This window comes from Protopterus annectens, chromosome 5.part0 (genome assembly GCF_019279795.1).
Source record: "Protopterus annectens isolate FY-2018-M chromosome 5.part0, PAN1.0, whole genome shotgun sequence".
NCBI lineage: Eukaryota > Metazoa > Chordata > Ceratodontiformes > Protopteridae > Protopterus > Protopterus annectens.
In genome coordinates, this window is record NC_056735.1 from 456,927,864 (window position 1) to 456,951,772 (window position 23,909).

Genomic DNA, 23,909 nt, shown 5'->3' on the forward strand with positions numbered 1-23,909 from the left:
CTCAGATGTGTGTATGACTATTATGTGTTTGTCAGTGTGTATATGACAGTAAGTCACACTATGTAGTGTTCATAAACAACCAGAACATCCCCCATTACCATACTGTACAGGGCCTAGTGATGTTTTTCACTTAACATGTAACCTGGAACACACCTCATCCTAAAAACTGTGTGGTGTGTGCATTTAAGGCCACACACGTTAGTAGCATTAAGTACCTAGGTAGGGGTTCTAGTCCCAGTGTTGCCAAGTAAGACTGCATGTGTATGTGAAGGAATCTACTTTGGTTTGCAGAATATACATGTCCCAGGAGGTCATCTGTCTGAGAACTGACTGGCAAATGCTAATATTTTGCAGGTATCATCCTGTGGAAATTCATTCCATCACAGCTAGTAGTAGATGTGTAAATGCCCTCTTCCCCTCTGTATAGCTGTACAGCGATACTGGCATTGGTGTATATATATATATATATATATATATATATATATATATATATATATAAAACTGGGTGTGGATCTTGTGGACATAGCCACCATCATTGTGATTACTTTTGAGTATATCCCCTTGCTTAGTTGGCTGTAATACTGTACAGTTCATGTTAACAGGCTAAGTAGCTGTCAGTCACACTATCTGCAGTTCTACACCACCCACACCATCCAAAGGGTAGGGCTGTGCCAGTCACACCAGCACACCTATGTTTACCAAGTTGAAGATTGCACTACATTGAGGAAGGGGACATATACCCTGCCAGTACCATCTTCAATGACATTAAACTAACAGACTGATTATTTCCCAATGTGTTGTGCCTATTCTGTTTTGGTGGAATTACATAGGTTAAAATGGGTTCCTTCCAAAAGTACATACATCCACGTGTACAGTATTTTCTGTGAATTGCATCAACACCAAACCATGTGTGTGTGTGTGTGTGTGTGTGTGTGTGTGTGTGTGTGTGTGTGTGTGTGTGTGTGTGTGTGTGTGTGTGTTATACACAAACATGTGATGTTACCACTCAGTACACTTACCATTGTCCACTGTAGAAGGGCTTCTGTCATCAGCCACTATGCACTCACCTGTATACACCCCTCAGACCTATCAGGCATGTGACACATGCAGTAACTGTTATACAGACCTGTGATGTGTTCAGCTGTACCCAGGATATGGCACAGTCAAGGTGTCACCACAGTGCCATACCCCATACCATACAACAGCAGACCAACATCCTACTGACACTTCCTCAAGCTTAATCTGTCAGGAAGTCCTGGTTAATCTCTAACACATATTTGGCACTGGACATAGTTGGTACAACTTCTTCAGTTTTTGGAAAAGAATGCACTTGAGTTTATGTCAGTTTATTCAACTCCTGGAGTTTATACAGCATCTGTGCTCATCTTCCTTTATAACTGCAACTCTACTGTTGATGCATTTTAACTGCTTCACACTTGGACCAACATTCTCCATTCTTTAAATACTTTGCTCTATTCTTTCATTTATTGCTTCCAACACTTTTTGAGCAGAATCCACCACTTGTGCTGCAGGCAGAGATACTCATTTATGATATTCTCCTGGAAAGCAAACTAACACAGTAAACACGGTTTATTAAAATGTCGAGTTGAGATGTTCACAGATGGATCACTTGAAATTTGGATTTTTAAATGTCCATCTTGCTAAACATATCCATATCAAAAGTTCATATCATCGCTGATATGAACTCAAAGTATTGTCACAGATCATGGTATAGTGCGGTTAGGGTAATTCATCCCTTTCCTCACTGTAGTGTGATCTTGGAGTTGGAATATATAATTTGCAGGGGGTGTGGGGGGGGGTGCAGCCCCCTGCAAAAATGTAAAGTTTATTATTGGGCAGTACATTCGTACTGCTGACAACAGGAACTGGTGTTCTTTATTTGATAGGTGCAGAGGAAACGGCATGTCAATTCATGTCGAATCAACATTACCAGGTTATTTTCGACGTTTACATTTTTGTATATGTCAAATTTTGAGTAAAAAAGTCGATGTTTCAGTTCAAAATAGAAGCGATCATTGACATTATGATAGTAAACCCAATAAATACATCTGCATATTTTTGCAAAATATCATCATTGGTATCCAGTTTAATGGCTTAGCATTTCATTTGTATAATTTGTTCTTTACTACATGATCATTTAACAGTTAATGAATTACTATTAACAACATTTTAGCTAGCATAAATAAACACTTTCTGTGAACTACCAGAAGAAATATCCTAGTTGCAATTCAAAATGTAAACATAGCTTCAGCTCAAATGTGCAAATGTTTCTGTCCTTGTATGCCAAGAATTTGTTTCAGTATAGCAGGCTGCTCTCATGCCAAGTTGCTGAACATAATTGATTTTAACTGTATTTCCTGAAGATGCAATTTGAAATAGCACTTTGTGTTTCTTTTTATTGTACTCACCTATCAGATCTATGCAACCCACAAACTAAACTTTCTGTTCTGAATATGTCAGGAAGGTATGGTCTGATTTATTCACAGTGCTGTGGAAATGCAAACCTTTAATATTGCATTCTTCTTCAGTATCTAGCTTAAAGTTAAAACTATGAGCTTTTCTGGCTAGGAATTGCTCTCACCGTTCTTCATAATATCCACAGATGTTTCTTCCTTTGTCACATTTTTAGCTTTATTTAAAAAAAAAATACATCTTGTATGATTCTTATTTCATTTCATATAAACTCTTGCAAAATGGTTCTTGCCTGCTTGTATCCTGCAAATTTGATAAAATGCTATGCATTTTATTTTCTGATGCTTGTTTAGGGCTGTACTAGTAATTGTTTTGCTACTTATAGGTGCCATCTTGACTGTTTTATGTTTCCCTAAAAATCATGTAATTCCACATTCTGCTTCACTCCCAAATTATTTTCAGCTACATGATTAATTGTATACACTCACATTTCTGCAATAAACTCATATTCTTGCAGTTTTACTTGCTGTACATATATCCTATATTTTAATTAACATTTTTTATTCTCTCCACAGTCTGCATCTTCATTGGTCATTTTAATGTGATAGGCAATTATGTCTCTGATTAATGAATCATACAACTCACCAAATTCACAAGCTTTTGCTGTGTTAGTTAGCCCAGTCACATATGCATCAGTAGTTTCCCCTGCCCTTAATTTCTTGTAAATAAATAAATGTCCAATAAATTGCAATTTTTTTCTTTAGCCCACAGCGTGCTCTACATTTCTCTTAGAACTGCTGTTTTTCTCTCTGTTCCTGTTTGATTCTGAATGTAGTGGCTTTCTTGCTTATGACATTTTGGGATATTATATATTATATTCACTCTTGGCATTTCTGCATGTCTTCTTGCTGTGTGATAAACCTGAACTTCTAAATCCAAATTTTTCAGTTTTTCTGACAGAGTACCATGCATTTTGAGTGAAGTTAGTTGTTGCAGTGAATTTACTATTTAAATGAATGTAGTGCATGGAGCTCTTTTATTACATTACAAAAATGAGGAAACCCTTTTAAAAATAATAATAATGGTGCTCAGGAAGCTTTTTAAAACACCCCTAACCACTATTAAGGTCATGCCTTATGCTAATGATTGACAGCATACAGTGCTGACTGGCAAAAAAAAAAAAAAACAGCAGAATGTAAAACAGCTTTAAAAGCTGAGTGTCTTGGCACTCATGTGAGATCAAATGACGTAAGAGTAGATAGAAAATGTCTTGTGTTTTTGATTGCACAATTTTATTTTCTCTAAGTTTGTTTGAACTTAGAGGTAGCATACTTATGGAAAGGGGGTGTGGGAAGTAGAGACCACACATCAGGGATACAGAGGCTGAGGTGGTGTACCACTTTTACAAAAATGATTTTTTGCAAAGGTTTACACCGGTGTTTGCAACGATGCTTTAAGACTGCAGTGTGTTATTGCAGTGTGTTATTGTACTTGCACTGCTTTGTGTCTTAACTAAGGTAAACAAAATCTATCCATCTATCTACAACCCATTTTTTGCACATGGGTTCAATCAGTCAAGGTGTCATATCAATAGTGACAATCATTTAGAGCTAATGTTCACACTTCTGAGCGGCTAGTCCTTTTACCACATCACACACTCACATGCATGCTCACACCTATGGCCAATTTGGAGTGTCCAGTTCACCTACTGCATGTCTTTGGAATGTGGGAGGAAACTGGAGCACAGAGAGGAAACCCACATGAACACGGGGGGCATGCAGACTCTACACAGAAGGCAACTCAGCTGAGAATCGAACCAGGGAACCTCTTGCTGTGAAGCAACAATGCTATCCACTGCACTAAGGGAAAACAAAATATTCCACACTAAATCCCTACTATTGCTTATACTTCTCATGCTGAAATCATACTTTACAGTGGAAAAGATCATCTTGAACATTCTTTGACAGAAAGCATTTCTGGTCCTCTTGACTTTTATTTCATTTTGATACAATGCAGATAATTCTAAGTACTAGTCAATAATAACAGGGTGAAGAAGCATGGAACAAGATAATCTTTGGTGTATGTCTCAAAATGACGCATACTAAAGGTAATGCTTCTCCTTAAGGCTAGCATCTCTTTTTAAATCTGTACTCTATAAGTGTATAATATTGACATCAGGGATTGGCATAATAGCTAAGGTCTTTACCACACAGAAAGAAGGTACAAGGTTGATTCTGATTTAGTGTTATTGGCAAGGCTTGTAATAGTCTGGGTACCAAGTTTTACCAAAGGGGATGACACTGCACTTTTTGGCATTGAGCTTGAAGTCATGGCTCTGACACCAGGTCTCAGCGAGGCCCTTCTGTAGGATGTCCACATCATTTGGGGACTTGACTATGGCTCCTAGTTTACAGTCATCTGCGAACTTCGTTAGCTAGAGGCCTTCTGTGTTAGCCTGTACTTCAGAGAAGTAGATACCAAACAGGAGAGGTCCCAGGACTGAACCCTGTGGTACTCCACTTGTCACTGGTTTGAGGTCAGATTTGGAGTCTGCAACTTTTACAGTGTGGGTTTTGTCAGTGAGCCAGTTGGCAATCCATCTTGTGACATAGGGATTTATACCTATTTTAGTGAGTTTAGCTTTAATTCCAGAATGGGGAATGGTGTCGAAAGCCTTGGCGAGGTCAAGATAGGCTGTATGAACCACTTTACCATCATCTACGGCTTTGGTGACTGCCTCAAAGAAGTCGATCAGGTTCAGGAAGAATGATCTGCCTTTCACAAACCCAAACTGGGTGGGATCCAGAGTTTGGATGTTACCAATGTCTTTGTTTATGAGTTCCATGATGATACGTTCCATGGCCTTGCAGACCAGGCTCATCAGGCCAATAGGGCGATAGTTCTCAGGATCAGTGGTGGCTCCCCCTTTGTGGAGTGGGATAACTGTTGCTGTGTGCCATTCAGTGGGCACAAAGCCTGATGCGAGGCTATTATTGAACATGGTGCTTAGGTGGAGAGCCAGTTTGTTCTAAAGTTCGTGTAAAATGCAGCCTGGGATGTTGTCCACTCCCATGGATGCTGTGTTTTTGGCTTTAGAGAGTGCAGCTTTTACCTGCATAGTTGTGATTACAGGGACTCTGCATTCTTCCTGTATAGATATGGGCCCTTTAGGGGGTGAGGGGGGGGTAAAGTTAGCACTGAACCTATCTGCCAGGATGTTGGCAATATCAGTTGGTTCTGTAATTTTCGTGCCATTGTGCTGTAACTCAGAGCAGATCTGGGTGTTGTCACTGAGATTCTTGACATAGCTATAGAATGCTTTGTGGTTGCCCTTAGAATTAGTGGTGATTTTGTTTTCATAACTAGCTTTGGAGGATCTTATAAGGGATCTCAACTTCTTACTGAGGCTGACCATGGAGCTCCTCCACTAATGGGAGTTTACTCTCTTTTGCAACAGTTTCTTCTTTCTGTTGTACAGTTTGTTTATGGCAGGGGACCACCAGATTGGCTTCCTTTTTTGGAGGATAGCGTCTTGGTTCTGTTTGGGATAGTACGATCCATGCACTTGTGTAAGTGCTTATAGAGTGCATTTGTGCAGGATTCAGTAGTTGTAACTATATTGTCCATCTGCATGGGTGTCATGAAGTTCACCACTTCTGTCTTAAAAAGCATGAAGTTGGCTTTGGAGAAATTGTTTACTGTGGTTTCCTTAATGCGGGGGTGGGGGCAGGATGTGGATATCAAGGGTGACTAGCTTATGGTCGGATCGGACCAATGAGGAGTTGACTTCAGGTGTGGAACACCGGTCACTCATGTTGGTAATGACTAGGTCTAGGATATTGTTGACCCTGGTGGGGGTGGGGATAAGTTGATCCAGGGCATTGGAGTTTATGAATTCGAAAATGCGTTGAGCTAAGGAGTTGGTATACAAGTAGTTTTTCCAGTTAATGGTGGGGTAGTTGAAGTCGCCCATTATTAGGGTGTTTGGTTGAACCCTAATATTTTCCAATACATCAAGAAAAGAGGAATGAGAATCCTGAGGCATGGTGGGGGATCTGTAGCAAGCTACAATTTGGATTGCAGTTTTACCCAGAGTTAGTTGCACTTGGATAACCTTGGATGCATTATGCTGAGCAACTAGCCTGGAGGTGTGGATATCCTTAATGAATATAGACACACCTCTGCCTTTGGTGTTTCAGTCCAGGTTACATGACTGAAAAGTGTGGTATGAGCTATAGCCTGGTAGTGCAGGGGTACTATCTGGAGCCTTGAACCAGGTCTCAGTCACTGCACAGATATCGATGTTCTCCATTTTAAGGAGTGTCTCGAGTGGGTGCATTTTGAGATTAAGACTTCTAGCATTGAGTAGCATTACCCTCAGTTTTTGCTTGCCTGTTCCTATTATGGTGGTGAATTTGTCATTTGAACCTTGCCTAAAAAAGGCACTATAGGGGCAACAAGAGCCTTAGCCAGTATCCGGAATCCCAGGGGCAACAAGTGCAGGCTATCTCTGGCAAAGCATCATGGTCTGTTGACCATATCATATGTGGTATGTTCCAGAAGGATGTGACATTGCTAGGATTTTATTATGCTCTTGTTAATGTTTTATATTTGAACAAAGTGTTTTGTCATGTATACAAACATTTTGTTAGGTCTGACAAATATATCTGCTTTTGCAATACAATTCATACTGCTAGTTAGCTGTATGTATTACTACGTGGTTTGTATCATATATATTCCACCTGAAGATCACCTCCTCAAGCCCACTCAAAAATGGGTATCTTTGTTCAGAAGACCATCCTAGTTAGCAAAATAAATATATAAATAAAATATATAAATAATTTGCACCGAAGATAGCAAACCACACTAGCCATCTCACCTTCCAAAGGTACTGTCCTTAACTTATTCTTATTCAATTTCTGAAATACATACTATATTTTAATTCTTTCTTACTTTAGATGTGGACAACTCATATAAAGTAGACTTCCCTTCCTTAATTTATGCCCATCTCATAAGCCCTGTTTTTTAGTGTCATCTTCCTTCTTTCCTCCATGTGGTAGTTTGTATGTTGCAGTCATCCACCAAAGATACTGTGCTTCCACCTCCAGCCTTAGAACCACAGCCTTCTCTTCTTTCACTTTCATCATACTAAGTTTATTCCATAGTGCATTTCATCCTATCCTAGGTGTACATTACAAGCAAAATTGACTGATATATGGCAATACAGGTAATGAAATCCTTGCATAATACACAAATATAGAACACGATTATTTGCCAGAGTACATTAATGTCTTACTTCTTGCTGTCATTCTAATCAGAACATAGTATCACTAATTTCAGTAAACAGGAAACATGCTACTTTTAAATTCTATGATAATAGTATGTGCTGTATTTTATAGTACATTTATAACTTTATATAAAACAGTATATCCATCTTTTAAATTTAATTTTAGGCTATCACCAAAGACTTTCTAAGAAGCAGCTTTACACCCTGCTAAGCCTATGGATGGAGCTTTTCCCAAATGAAGAAAATTCTGACAATCCTGAAATAGTTGATAAATCTGGCGAAATAAAGGTAACAGCTTCAGTATTCATTCTGTACTTAAAGAGCATCAGTATTCACATAAAAAAAAACAAATATAATTTTTTACTGTTAACAGAACACTGTTTTCCTCAGTGCTGGGCAGATTAGAAATGGTGGTGTGACTAATGCTAGTTGGAGGAACCAAAAACTGAAAAATAGACTACTGACGATGGAATGTGATCTGCATTGTTTTATGACTCAGGAACATACTTCTCAACCTGGAAATGTCAAAAAATTTGAAAAAAGGCCCATGAAAAGTAGGTACAACTGGCCAAAAAAAATTGGTATGCTGATTAACATCAAATTTGCATACATGATTATGTTAACCCCACCCACTCAGATGGAATTGTGGGATGCCAACATTCAAACACAAATTAAACAGACAAAATATTAAACCCAAAATATAACCAGAAGAACAGTGTTTTATTTATATTAACAGTTGATATTGTATCACACTTTGAACACATGTTTAAAAAAAACTAAAATACATATAATTTTATTTTATAAAAATAAACTGCTAAACACACTCATATTAATTAACACAAAATATAACCAGAACAGAACCAAATCCCTCAATACTATGAACTCTAAACGCTAATAAAGCCACAACCATTTTCTTCTTTATTGCATGACTCTAAAAACATAAAAATATCTCATTATATAGATATAAATGTATTCGCTGTAAGCACAAACATTAAAAGAAAAGCATCAACTTATTGACCATGTAACATGACACGTTTGTCCTCTTAACTGGCATGTAACACACAAAATCTTTGCTCTGTGTTATAGAAGCTTAGCTACCTAGCCCATGGTTATTCAAATTAATATAGAAGACAAGTTACTGAGATATCACAACAAAAATGCAATTTATTAAATTTAAGCTACCACAGAAAAGTTTTAACACCAGCGTACACCCTGTTCAACATGAAGGCATGAAGGACAAATCAGTATTATAAAGGAATGCACTTGCTACAAACTGTCATTCATTGTACAGTGCAAAGAAAGCTATTGTGCAAAGTTTGATAACTCACAAAATGCAAAGACATTCCTACAAATGTTGTAACACATACGTTTCAACTTCTTAGAGCACAAAATCTATACAAAGCCAGAAATATTGTGGGGACAAAGGCCCCAAAATAGGGACATTTTTTTAATATTGCTTTTATTGCTTTTATAAACTTAGAAAGTTGATAGACTAACAAGTTTTCCAGTAGCATGAATTTTCTGAAGGGTATGAAGTCTGAAATTCAAAAGCTTGTCATTATTTTTTGATTTCCATCCTCAATGATTTGCTAATAATTTGCCAGAAAATGAAATATGTATGAGGGACAGACTGAAAATATGAATAAAATATCTGACAATTCTGCAAAATCCTGGACTGTTGAGAGGTATGGTCAAGAAATCATAAAAAAAAGTTCACAAAAAAGCAGATGTATCGATGTGTGCATGAAACAGGGACACATTTTCATACAGGAAAATCAACATCTTGTCCTGTGCCACCAAAACAGTAATGTGTAGCCACTCCACTATCAGCATTAGAAACAGCTCTAAAGACTGAAATCAAGCAACCTCTGAAGTTAAACAAAAACATATTTATGTAGGAGGAAAACTCATGTTTGTGAATAAAATGTTAAGTGTTTGTTTCAGGCATGAATATAAGGCTTAACGAAAGCAGTGTAGCTATGCAGAAAGAAGAAACCCAGGTTCTTCAACAGTATTATTTGACCCTGGCTATACCAAAAGACTGAATACTCACTAATAACACCCAGAGAACCTGTACATCCTTACCCAATATATTTTGGTTACAAGTTATTTACAAGTAGAGTGCTGTATGCATGGTTCAACTTCTCTCACTTACTAAACTGTATTTTAGGTTGCCCTGAGACCGATGTCTCTTTTTATTTCCACAAAGCATACTGACACTGTCTCTGTTTGCGTGGAGTACAAGTGTAAATGTAACATAATAAAAACTTCAGCCCAGGTTCCCAACAGATATATATACCTTAAGCTATTAGCTAATATATTAATCAGAATTCACAAACATAGACCCAGGACACTGTAGCGATAACAAGTTCAATTGCGTAGTAGTAGGCTCACTCAGACTGTACTAGTAGAACTGTAGAAGTCAGGACTGTTAAATTTCATTGCAGATAGTGCATTACATTATATAGTTACTGCTCATGCATGATTTGCCACCTGTCCTCCTGCTCCAGCTGCTTCAAAGTGCAGTTTGCATCTGTGCTTAACACAAGACACAGTTTCTATATTAGGCAATGCCGCAATTATAATTAAGGTGCACTTTTTTGTATTCATTTTTACTTACCTGGAGCCGCCTGGCTGGGACTGGGTGTGCGCGGAACATGGGTGGGCACTGGGTGGACTGGACAGTCTCTGCACACACACACACACACAACGACACAGGCACACTGCTGTAATGGGATATATTTACACACACACACACACACACACACACACACACACACACACACACACACACACACCCACACATACACACTGCAGAAGTAGATTAAAATACTTTGTCAGAACTTATGCAAAATTAAATACATGTAAACACTGTCACTGACTGTCTGAACAGCTCTGCAGCTCCACACGCTGCTGAGTGCTGTTAATACTATTCCAGTCTGCCTCTCAAAGCTGACATTATCACGCACACCCCTGCATGCTGGCAGTGCATGATGATGTCATCTGCAACGGCTACTTGTAAAAAATAAATAAATCAATAATCAAAAAAGAAATTGAGAATTGAGGAGGCCACTATGGTTGAGAGATATGCTCAGGAAACAAATTCTTCCAGTTGTACTGAGAATCAGTATTTTTTTTTAAGATTTAAGGAGCTACCTTAATGATCATTTGGGTTCCTATCAACATTTCGAATGTTGAAAACGTCAAATTTAATTTAATTGAACTGAAATGTTTGAAATCTCAGAAGAGCAAACTGATGGAACATCGATTTCTTTCCCAGGGAAAGAAATCAGTGGGCCATCATCAGAGTTTGCTATTTCCTCCACTGTGGTGTGGTCTCGGAGTTGGTATATTTAAATAGGGGGTGTGGGGGGAACAGCCCCCCACATTGGGGGGTATGGATGGCGAAGCCCCCCACTTCTATCAGTGTTTAAAGTATTGAATTTTTTTTTTTTTGCACGGCACACCAATTTCTTTCCCTGGGAAAGAAATCGATGTTCTGTCGGTTCGCTCTTTTGAGATTTCGAACATTTCAGTTCGATTAAATTGCATTCAGCGTTTTCAGCATTCGATATGCTGATATAGACCTGATCATTCAGTAGTTAGATCCATTTGCTTTCCTGGGCAGAAAAAACTGTGCTAACATAAGACAGCCAGGGCATGTAGCATGTACTGTTATTTGGGGGCTTGTCCTTTCTCTTTATGCAGCTGTTTGTACTGACCAGTGGAATTTCCTAGATCAGATTTGCATAGTAGAGATGGCATTAGCATAAGAAAAACTATCATCAAGTACATCTCAAGTGAGTTTATAGTACAGTTTTTATATTGACTGTTGAGAATAAATTGCTTAAATACTTTTTTCTTACTTAGAAAAACTGAGCAAGAGAAATGAAACAAATTGCTCAACATGAACTCTGACACAGGAGTTCATATTGTTGAAACTATCAATTATTTAAAGTCTGACGGTTATATATATATGTTTGACCAATATACAGTATTAAACTTGTATTGCTTTGCAAGTTTCAACCATTTTTGGGCTATTGCTTTTCAAATATTAAATGGTACACTGCAGAAATGAACTGTGTTATAAATGTTAAAGAAAGTAAGTTTAGTTACTTTTCTGTGTTAGTTGTTTCCTTATGTTTGCCTATCTGGTTTATGTGACTTCTATGGCCTAGCTGTTTGCATGTGACATGGACAGTGATGTCATTGTGGGTGCCTGATTCAGTATTTTTGACCAAGTCTAGTGATCTCTATAGTGGATGATTGGTTGCTGTCGAAGATCAGACTTTCTGATTCTTGAAAATGCCATGAGATACCCACCCTAAGGAAATATACTGCTATTTATGTATGTATGTTTGTTTGTTTACTAGGGTTGAGCACGGATCAAAACGGACCATTTTCAAGCACATATAGGCTGAATTAGTTTACAGTTAAAACAGAATTAAACATAGATTACATAGGTTCATAGGTTCATAGGTAGATACTAGGCTATTTGCCCAAGGGCATTTATAAGCCTAGCCAGAGTGTATTTGGCTTTCGCCTCCCTATTAGATTAGCCTACTGTGCCTCTGTATAGTAGGTCACAGAAGGTAGCCCTTTAAGATTAGTTTACTGTGCCTCTGTCAAGCAGGGACACAGAAGAGATCCCAGGGGTGAATTTGCGATTTCCCATCCACGCGTCCAGATTTCCTTGAAGAGGGTCAGCGAGGGGCTATGTCTAACATGAATTGGGATTCTGTTCCAGAGTGAGGGGAGCCTCTGGGAAATGAATCTGTCCCTCCAGCATGTACTATTTATTTTTGTGCTGAGGTTTAAGTCCCTGGAGCATGTAGCTCTAAGGGATTTGGATTTTTTGAGGTGGAGCATGGGTTAGACATGGCTTTGTACGTCAGGCATAGATTGCCTCTGAGTAGGCGGTAAGCAACTGAGTAGAGCTGGAGTTTCTTTAGTCGAGCTGCATAGGACATCTGTTTGTGGCCCATGATCCTCTTGGTGAGGTACTTTTGGGGTCTCTCCAGTTGCTGCAGATGTCGGGTAAGGTACATCCCAAAAGGGGCATTGTATTCAATTATGGGCCTGATGAGTGATGAGTAGAGGGGCACAATGACCTCTCTTGATCTAGATGCAAACCCTTTCGTGATAAGGTGGGCTATATAGAAGATCTTTCTAACCACTTTGGCAATGTGATTATCAAAGGAGAGATTACTATCTACATGGGTCCCCAAATCCCTAATTACTTCTTCCGTACTTAATGGATTACCGCCTATGTGGTAATTTGTGGGCACTTTGTTTTTCCCAAAGGGGATGACTATGCACTTTTTAGCATTTAGCTTGAGGCCGTGGCTCTGGCACCAAGCATCCATCTCAGTGAGACCCTTTTGGAGGATGCTTGTGTCAGCTGGAGAGTCGATTATGGCTCCTAGTTTGCAGTCATCTGTGAACTTTGTCAGCCATAGTCCCCCCGTGTTAGCCTGCACCTCAGAGAAGTATATACCAAATAAGAGAGGTCCCAGAACTGAGCCTTGTGGGATGCCACTTATAACTGGTTTGGATTCGGACGTGGCATCTGCAATTCTGACCATGTAGGTTCTATCCCTGTGCCAGTTTGCAACCCATCTTGTAACATAGGGGTTGATATTTAAACTGGTAAGCTTATTTATGATGCCCGAGTGGGGTATTGTGTCGAAGGCTTTTGCGAGGTCCGGGTAGGCTGTGTGGACTACCTTGCCCTCATCTATGGCTTTGGTAACCATTTCAAAGAAATCAACTAGGTTTAAGAGGCAAGACCTGCCCTTAACAAAGCCAAATTGGGTAGGGTCCAGTGTCTGGAGGTTCCCAATGTCTTTGTTTATGAGTTCCATGATAATACGCTCCATAGCTTTACAGATCAGACTAGTCAGGCTTATGGGGCGATAGTTCCCGGGGTCTGTTGTGGCACCACCTTTGTGGAGTGGGACCACTGTAGCTGTTCGCCATTCTTTGGGTACATATCCTGTAGTAAGGCTAAGTTTGAACAGTGACTTAATGTGATGGTTCAGTTCTTCTTGGAGCTCGTGTAAGACGTAGCCTGGGACACCGTCCAGTCCCATAGATGCTGTGTTTTTTGCTTTCGAGAGGGCAGCTTTCACCTGTGCATCTGTGATGTCAGGGAGGTTACATTCAGTTGGGATAGGCATTTGCTCCTTTGGGGGGGAGGGGGAGAAGTTATAAAATGTCTCAATAGTACTATTGTAAATAGTACAAAATAAATAATACCAAATAAAAAAAATGGAGAATATCCTCTATACCACTGTTATGCTGTGGACAATATCCATGTAGGAATAAATAGCATTTCCTAAAACAGTGATGTTTATAGTATGCCTTGGAAGAAAGAGAACTGGAGATACAGGGGATTAGATGACGTAGCTTTCGTGGGCAAGAGCAACAGAACTTTTAAAGAAGATACTAATTCATAACAGAAGCAGTATAGACTTATGCCTGCAGTACTTTTAATTTGGTTTTCAAAGAGGTACTTTGTTAAATAATTCATGATAGACGCAGTACAGATAAATATAACTGCATTGTTTTTGATACTGGAAGTCTCTGATGTGCATGTCGATTGGTGTTCACAGTTCTGAGGTGAAAAGTGAAATTCTTTGTATGCATCTCAAAGGCAGCCATAATGTTTCATAATTCACATTTATGGGTAGCATCTATAGGCAACATTACATTGTTTATGAATTCAGGTTTCTAATGATAAATTCTTGCTGGCAGTGATTTGTTTGGCATTTATTTTGTTGCTGGCAGTCCTTTGTTTACAGTTAGAATTAATATAGCTATGCATCCAGGCAGATATATTGTGGTTATTAATTCACATGTTTTCAACTCTGTTTCATATTTGAGCTTTTCATATTACTGTGCTGCTTGCTATAAAGTTTGGATTATTTGTTAAGTTTTTTGTTTCATTTAACATGCTGGATTTTCTGGCAAAGACACAGTCCTTGCTTTTTTCCCTTTTCATTTTTTTTCTTTTTTTTCTTTTTTTATTGACAATGAGATTTGGGATTTGCAAGAAGTTTGAAGAAGGGGGAAATAAAAGAAAAATAAAACAGGAACTGTAGGTAGTCTGATTTATTTTGATCTGAAAATCTGGACAAGAAAGGAAAACTCTGAAAATTTGCAATAGGGTTTTGCTGCCATTGAATATAAAAATGTAGACAAAACAAATTGTAATGATTTCCTGACTCCTGTGATTTCTTGTCAAGATAAAAAAAAGTTGTAAAACAAGCTGCTGTAGCATGTAAAATGTGTAAGGATTAGTCCTCAAAGAAAGTAAGAAATGTAGTAAAGCTAATGCATTATCTATTATCAAGGCTCTTCCTTGATAGGTCCTGTGGTTGGGTTTATCCAGTCAGTATTCTGCATCTTTTTCCAGTAGTTCCCATGCTCACGGATAGACTTGAGTCTCAAAGGATACATGCTGTCATTTGCAAGTGGGCTGCATAAACACGTGCTTTTCCTTTGGCAGATTTCTTTTTATATTTTGCATTTTGCGTTCTGTATAGTTGATCTTGCAGTTTTTGCTATTTCTGGTAAAAAGTTCATGTGTGCTTTCTTGCCCTTTACATTATCTCATGCTTTGTCTCTTAATATGAAAGAATGGCAAATGAAGGCTTTTCTTAGACTTGTAGCCATGTGTAGCCAGTTCAAATGCTGGTGAATGAGCTGAAAGTTTAGTCTGAGATTTTGGTTATAGAATTATCTGTGGCTTACACCTTCTCAAGGTAGATCTGCATTGCCTACAGTCCTCTAGTCTCAAATGGATGGGGTTCAAACTTGACTGGCAGGGCCATGATCTCATTCTTGTCCTCTATTTCTTTGGGGAACTTGAAGGCTCAAAGAGTGCACATTTGGTTTTTACAATGGGGCTGCATCTCTGGGTTTTCACACTGCCTTTCTCCTTCTGATCAGTTCACCTCTAGTTCTGTCTGGAGTGATGAAAGGCAGTGGATCCTTGAGCCATCCAGTAGTGGATCGAAGTGCATAAGGCTGAGGAATCATCTCTCACAACCTCATTCATGGTAAAACTGGGTAGCCCAGGGAAAGGAAGACCACTATCATGAACCTGCACCAGGGTACATAACCCTAGTGCAAGAAATTAAGTCATTTTTTTTTATTTTTAGTGGCAGTTAGAGTTGAAGGTATGGGATTTAATCCATATGAATCTCAACTGGATACCAACATCTAGGACACTGCTGGCTTGTCTTCCTTAGGTACCAGAGGTTGATAGGTAAGTACTATGTCATCAGTCTGCAGATCATTTCAAACCTAGTCAGTGACACATATTAAAAATGCCCCTTCAACTTTAAGGAGGACAATACAAGATAGACCAGAAGGGAATTTGAGGTTGTTCATCCTATTATTTAGGTTTACTTTGAAAGTGGCAAGAGTGCTTGATGTGTAGTGGTACTTTGTTACAGAGGTGGAGGGTATGAATAGATATGAAACTGTATTGGCATTGTATCCCAGTTATCTGTTGATGACAGTTTATTTCCTTTAAGTGGGCATTTGGAAATCATTTATTCTGCAAAGGAATAATAGGTTAAACATAGTCTGCTCGATAGGTTAGACACAGATACCCACAGAGGAGTCTATAAGAGACTGAGTATGAGGGCTGCCAGTTTGTCTTTTTAATAAGATTTTTGAGACCACTGACCATTTAAGTTATGAATTGATGAAGTTTCTCATGTGGTGCAATATGTTTAGACAAATACATACCAAAGGAGGCATTATATTAAAAAATGGATCTGATGAGATACAAAAAAAAGTATGACTTCTTTTGGTCTAAAGAAGACGAATTTGAAAATTATATGACAGACAGAAGGCTTTCTGAACAATTATTTATTTTATTTTGCATTTGTTTACTGGGAAAGTCCAGCTGGGTTTTAGCCCATTTTCAGCAGGTGTGTGGGGAGAAAGTCTCCAAGATGATTCTTAACAAGTAATTTACACAATATGCTAAGGTTTACAATGAGAAGCTCCAAGAAAAAAATTAGCAAGTAATATACAATGTTAAGTTGTCTATCTCGCCTTCATTCTTGCTGGATGGGTTCAGAGCCAATCCTCGGCTCCGACTCGGCCAATACTAAAGCTCGAGAGCTAATTCCACCGGCTCGAGGCTCCCCCATATCCCACAATGCTAGGCGGTAACTCCCCAGATCTCATTTGCTGCTTAGCTGATGAGGTGCCTTTCCAAAATTTTTTCCCAAGGGTTATTTCCCTTAGGCCTTAGGCCCCTTCCCACCCCTCCTAGTAGTTGGAGTGAGTGTGTTTTTTTCTGTCAGGATCTTGTTAAATTTAGTTAGTTTAGTTTAATTTTTAGTGTAATCTGTGTGTTTGTGTGAGTGAATGCACTAGTGTTGTCTCTTTAGATATGTCTAAAGAATCGAAGGTCTCAGGCTTTAAGAAGCGTGACTCGTGCTGTCAGAAGATGTCTCTGACAGACGGTCACACTTCTTGTGTGTATTGCCTGGGACCTTTACACCTGCAGGACTCTTGTGCTGTCTGTCACGGTTTCAGCCCTAGAGTCCTGCAGGAACATAAAAACAAATTAATCTTAAGGGGCTTATTGAAGCCCGAGGGTCCCCCGACCCAGTCTCTGTCGGGGAAACCTTCTAAGCCCTCCAGGCAGTCGGCTCCAGTGTCTGAGCCATCCTCCGGAGGTTCAAAGACCGTTCATACGGTTCAAACATCGGCTCCGGCTGGAGCCGATGATTCTAGACTTGCCACACACACCATGTCCTCGGCTCCGGCTGGAGCTGAGACAGACAAGTCGAAGTCGGTTCCGATACCCTTGTCGGAACCAACTACTAGAAAGAGATCCAGGTCTCCTTCTATTGGCTCTGTTCATTTGGCTCCAGCGTCACCGCTCTTGTCTGAATGGAGCCATAGGTCACACTCCTCTAGGTCCTCCAGACTTTCGGACCATGATTTGCAGAGGGTGGTGAGTAGACTTCTTAAGTCCGAGGCACTGGCCCAGATGTTACACAGCCCAACTCAACAGTCGATGGCTACCCCTGTTCCATTAGATATTCCTCCTCTGACTCTCTTGAGTTCGGAGCCGGTGCTGCTCTGAGCCGAGACTGTGGGAGCGTTGGAACCGATACCTTTCCTTTCGGTGCCGTCGTCTGCTCCGATTTCCTCCTTGGAGGGATCTCGGCGCCGGACTTCCCTCGTCGGCTCCGAGGGGGTGAGTGGCATCAGACCCTTGTCCGACCCCGCTCTCCCTCTCGGTGCTTCGGCGCTGGTTAGTTCGGCTCCGACATCGGATTCGGAGCCATCCTTGTCAGTGCTGGGGGAGGTTTTTGGCTCTTCGGAGTGGAGACCTCTGGCCCTGCCTGACAGGGGTGCCTTTGAGGTCATGCGGAGTGTGTTAGAACCTGGTTCTACTCCACAGTCGGCTCCATCAGCCCCTCCCTGCACAGTGCCTGCGGTGATTTCTTCTCACCCCCTTGCTTCGGACTGTAGAGAATCTGTGCCTCAAGTATCCCCAGTGGGAATTTCCTCCTCTTCCGAGGCCTCTCCTGACCTTGCAGGAGAACCCCCTAGGAAGAGACAGTGCAAGAGGAAGCACATTGACTCCCCTGAGTCTGTCACCTCTGACACTGATTTGGAGGATTCTGAGGGTTCCCCTCTTTCCCCCTGTGAAGATGTCTCCTTTGCAGACATACTAGAAATCTTGAAACAGAGGGGGAATTGGCCAGCCCTTAACCCTTCAGAGGACGAATCAGTGTACCTTGAGGCGTTTGGTTCTCAACCTTCCGCCTCCTGGGTGTCCCCTCCCTTTGACCCCCTCATGGAAGTGGTGGTGAGGAAGGCTTGGGCGGCTCCTGACTCGGTGGAACCCACCCCTAGGAGGCCAGCCAAATTTATCACTGCCCCCAAAGACAAGGAGTTTTTGTCCAAAGGTGTCTCTGTGGATGCCATGATGGTGGCTGCAGCCACCAAGAAGAAACTAGCGGATCCTTCGGTACCTGTTCATCCGCCTAATAATGAATCTAGGACCATGGACAGGTACGGTAAGCAGATGTTCTCATCAGCGACCTTTTCTATGCGTTCGCTGAATTACCTGTGTCATTTCACTCGTCTCCAAAGGGACTTGCTCAAGGATATGAGTGAAGTGTTGAAGGAACCATCAGCTGTGGGGTTTCAAGATAGGATGAACTCCCAGCTGGCTACCCTTAACTCAGTAGTTAACTCCTCCATGCATCTGATTTTGTACGCGGTTGATTGAGCGAGCAGGGCCGCAGGTACAGGAGTGGCCTTACGCCGCCATGCCTGGATGCAGCTATGTAGCTTTGCGGACTCTTTCAAGGCGTCCTTCACTAACTCCCCTTTTGATGGATCATCTCTCTTTGGTCCACAAGTGAAGGATACTCTGACAAGGTGCGAGGTAGAAGGTAAGACTCTTTCTCCCATCCGAGTCCATTTTTCTACCCCTTCTAGACCTTACCCCAAGGGTCAGAAAGGGGGGGGGGATGTGGTTCCACAAACAACCACAGGGAGTCTTACCGGACGCACAGGGTCATTTCCCCTCTAGAGGCAGAGGGGGGAACAATAATAATAGACGCCGTCCTAGAGGCAGAGGGGGCCCGCAGAATCAGGGTAGTCGAGAAACCTTCTCTGACAAACCCTTTCAGCACCCCTGAGGGGCTGCCCGACTGTCCACCTTCGGAGGCAGTCGGGGGAAGATTATCTCTGTACCCAAAAGCCTGGCTTTCCCTTACTCAAAACAAGTGGGTACAGTCTATCATATCCGAAGGCTACAGAATTCCATTCACTCACATCCCAAAACAATCCAGAAACTCCCTTCCAGACGTTCCACCCAGTCAAAGGGAGCAAGCAGCACTAGAAATTTCAAAGCTGCTAGCAAAAAGAGCCATTCAACCAGTTCCAGCAGACCAACAGGGATCCGGAATCTACTCCAAATTCTTCTTGGTTCCAAAGAAGACAGGGGACTGGAGACCCATTTTGGATCTCAGCAACTTGAACAAGTTCGTCAAGAAAACAAAATTTTGGATGGTCACGCTGCAGTCCATCCTGCCCTTTCTGGGTCAGGACAATTGGATGTGCTCCATAGATCTCCAGGATGTGTACTATCACATCAAGATGAACAGACGATCCAGGAGATTTCTCCGCTTCAGGCTAGGAGCCAGTCATTTTCAGTTCAGGGCCCTGCCCTTTGGTCTCACTACAGCCCCCCGAGTGTTCACCAAATGCATGGCAGTGGTCGTCGCTCATTTGAGGGGCCAGGGATTCCAGGTGTTTCCGTACTTAGACGACTGGCTCCTGACTGCCACCACCAGGCATCTACTTCTCTTAGCCAGAGACTACACTTTATGAACCTGTCAGACTCTAGGCATCTCTGTAAATTACGAAAAGTCTGTCTTGTCGCCTTGTCCGTCTATTACCTTTATAGGCACAAGATTAGACACAGTCAGTCTGTCAGCCAGACTCACGGAACAAAGAGTAGCAGACATTCACAAGCAGGTTTTTCTTCTATTACGACACAACAGGGTCAAGGTCAGACTGGTGTTGAAAGTCCTAGGGATTATGGCGGCGGCTATTCCTCTCCTCCCCTTAGCCTGCTTCCACATGAGGATTCTTCAGTGGATGTTTTTCACTCAGTGGTCTTTTCAACTTCTGCCAATGTCCCACACTATCAGCATAACTCAGTCATGCAGGAATCATCTTTCCTGGTGGGTCACATCTCCCCAACTTCTTCTAGGGAGACTTTTCATTCCCCCGCCCCCGGCTGCAACTCTGACAATGGACGCCTCCCTGATTGGGTGGGGGGGGGGCATTACGAGGGCAGGACAGTCCAGGGCACCTGGCAGCCGATCGAGTGCCACTTGAACATAAATGTTCTAGAGATGAGAGCAGTGCTTTTAGCATTGCAAGCCCTTCAGGACTCTCTTCCCAAGGGAACTATAGCAATTCAGACGGACAATATGTCCATAGTGTGGTACATCAACAAGCAAGGCGGGACCAAATCTTACCCTCTATGTCGAGAAGCACTCAGACTGTGGCAATGGACGATCTCTTCTCAGCGCTTCCTGATAGCAATGCACATTCCTGGCAAGTCCAATGTGATAGCAGACAGATTGAGCAGAGCAATTCTCATGCCTCACGAGTGGTCTCTGAAGAAATCAGTGTTGGAAGAAGTTTTTCGAACTTGGGGCCAACCTTGCTGCAATCTTTTTGCCACTCCCCAAAACAGCAAGTGTCCCGATTTCTTCACCCTCTTTCCCCTACCAGGTCATCCCATCAGAGACGCTCTAGTTCACGATTGGCCTCCGGGACTCCTGTATGCCTTTCCCCCCTTCCCACTGATACCTCAGCTGATTCGGAAAGCCATCGCTCTGAAGGCCTCAATGATCCTCATTGCCCCTTATTGGCCTCGACAGGTTTGGTTTCCCTTTCTTCACCGTTACCTTTTGGTGCAACCATGGCATCTGGACCCAGTTCCAGATCTCTTGACCCATCAATCGGGTCAGCTGCACCAATCCCTTTCTTCTCTGAACCTCACAGCGTGGTTCCTCCAATTCCAACCTTAGCCAGGCTTCCCTTAATATCTCACTCAGTTAGAGATATTTTGATAGCTTCTCATAAGTCTTCTACCTGGAAGATTTATAGCAGCAAATGGAAACGTTTCTCCTTCTGGGCAGCGTCCAGGGAAATAGATCCTTTTACTGCACCTATTCAGTCCATTCTGGATTTCCTAGCTGAGCTTTTCCAAGCAGGCTCTTCTCCTTCTACTATCAGAGTTCAATTGGTGACTATATCTAATTTTCATGTGGGTGTGTCAGAGTCTACTATTATGTCTCACAAACTCTGTAAAGCCTTTTTGAAAGGAGTCTTTCTTCTTAAGCCCCCTATCAAGGATCCTCCTCCTCCATGGGATCTGAACTTGGTTCTAGCATCATTGATTCTACCCCCCTTTGAACCTGCGGCTTCATGTTCTATGAAGTTGTTGTCTTGGAAAATGCTTTTTCTAATAGCCATCACTTCAGCTAGAAGGGTATCGGAACTCCATGCTCTATGCTGTCATCCCCTGTATTTACTTTTTCACAAAGATAGAGTATCCTTGCGTACCAATCCATCCTTTTTGCCCAAAGTGTCCTCTCAAGCAAATCTGAATCAAACTATTGATCTCCCAGTTTTTTTCCCCAACTATGGCAACAGGTCAGAACAGAAACTGCACTGTTTAGATGTCCATCGCCAACTTAGGTATTATTTAGACAGGACTAAACAGTTTAGAAAGTCAGACCAACTGTTTATTTCATATGCGGAAGGCAAGATGGGCCTTCCAGTCACTAAAGTGTCACTTTCTAGATGGCTTACTTCTACGATTACCTTTATTTATGAGATCAGGCACCAACAGTTGCCCTCGAAGCCTAGAGCTCACTCTACTAGGGCCTTAGCCACATCCATAGCTTTTCAGGATAGGCTTCCTATTGATTCTATTTGCTCAGCAGCCACCTGGGCTTCCCCTCATACCTTCATTTCTCATTACAAGTTGGACGTAGCCTCCAGAGACCGTGCCAACTTTGGTTCCACTGTTCTCAAGAGTCTGTTCCGATAGGCCACCCGGGACAAGGTGCTAGGGACGCGGTCCCATCCAGCAAGAATGAAGGTGAGATAGACAACTTAACATTAAGAAGTTATGTACCTACCATAACGTTCCATGTTAGTTGTCTTCTTCTCGCCTTCTTTCTTGCGTCCCACCCTCCTTCCCCCTAGGCTGGACAGACCTAGAGGAGATTGTCTTGTGACTTTTCAATCCTTTTCTCCCACGCTCTACCACCTCTATATTTTTCCTCTGTTAGGTTTAGGACACCTCACAGTCAGCCCTATAGAGGTGGGTTACCATTCTCCATGTTATGGAGTTTTTTCTTGCTTGGCCTAGCTTTCAAACGAGATCTGAGGAGTTACTGCCTAGCATTGTGGGATATGGGGGAGCCTCGAGCCGGTGGAATTAGCTCTCGAGCTTTAGTATTGGCCGAGTCAGAGCCGAGGATTGGCTCCGAACTCATCCAGCAAGAAAGAAGGCGAGAAGAAGACAACTAACATGGAACGTTATGGTAGGTACATAACTTCTTATTATACATTATGGCTTACATAGAGTTTAGAAAATGTATCTCAGAACATAGGCTGATGTGCAGATCACATTCATATTTCAGAACATAACGTGGTACCCAGATCACAATGAACATTAGTATATACATACAGTATGTCCTAATGGAGAGATAAAAGTCAGCAAGCAAAGGAGAGTAGCAGTGCTGAAGTTGAATTCATCCTCAAGTCTTGGTGAGTACCTTCACAAGGTGGAACCTGGTTTTTACAAAATCTTACCAAAGCGACACCAATATATAGATTGTATTTATATAGCATATATCATGGACAGAAGTAAGTCAAAAACAAAAAAAAAAGATAGCTGGATGCTCAAGCCCCAGAATAAAAATGTGCCCAGTCCTGTTAGGCACACTGGTGCCAAGACTGAATCCTCAAAATCTGGAAACATTCCTACAATGGGGCCAGGCCAGGCTCAAGGGGAGGATGGCCTCCCTGTTGTAGAAAGAAGTAGCAGTCCACAAAAATCACAAAAACTGATAGCCAAAGAAGAGCCATAAACATGATAGAGTGGACTACTGAGGATAAGAAAGAAATTATATATTGTTACTATTATGCAAAAAGCACAGAATTACCAGACAGAGGATATACAAATAGATTAAGAGATAAATTAGAGGAAAGAAAAAGACTTTCACAGGAAAAACTGTCAGAAGTTTCAAATAAAAATTTGCATTCATTAATAAAACAGATTTTTGAAAAACAGTATATGGAAAAAGAAACATCTGAGGAAGTGCAAAAAATGTAAACAACAAAACCTAGATATTTTTGAAAAGTATAAAAAAGAAATATGGACATGTGAAAGAAAGAGAGATGTGATATGGTGCCATATTTATGCAAAGGAGAAAGCCAAGTCAATTAATGCAGGGAAAGCCACAAAGATATTCGAAGAGAAATACAGGCAAAGGCATCCAGATACTGAAAATTTCACAATAAAAAAAATAATATTACAAAGATAGAATGTGGAAAAGAAGGTTAGTAAAGCAGAAGTTAAAGAAACAGAAGTTGAAGTTATGGA

The 23,909-nt window shown here is 41.2% G+C and overlaps 1 protein-coding gene across 1 annotated transcript in view; it reads left to right on the top strand.

Annotated features, from left to right (window-relative positions):
• LOC122802678 (cytidine and dCMP deaminase domain-containing protein 1-like) overlaps nt 1-23,909 on the top strand; it is a 1,178,769-nt gene that overhangs the window by 199,026 nt on the left and 955,834 nt on the right. Inside the window, exon 2 of the mRNA XM_044072393.1 lies at nt 7,887-8,008. Within this exon, the coding sequence (XP_043928328.1) occupies nt 7,887-8,008 (122 nt within the window). The remainder of the gene's footprint in view (nt 1-7,886; nt 8,009-23,909) is intronic.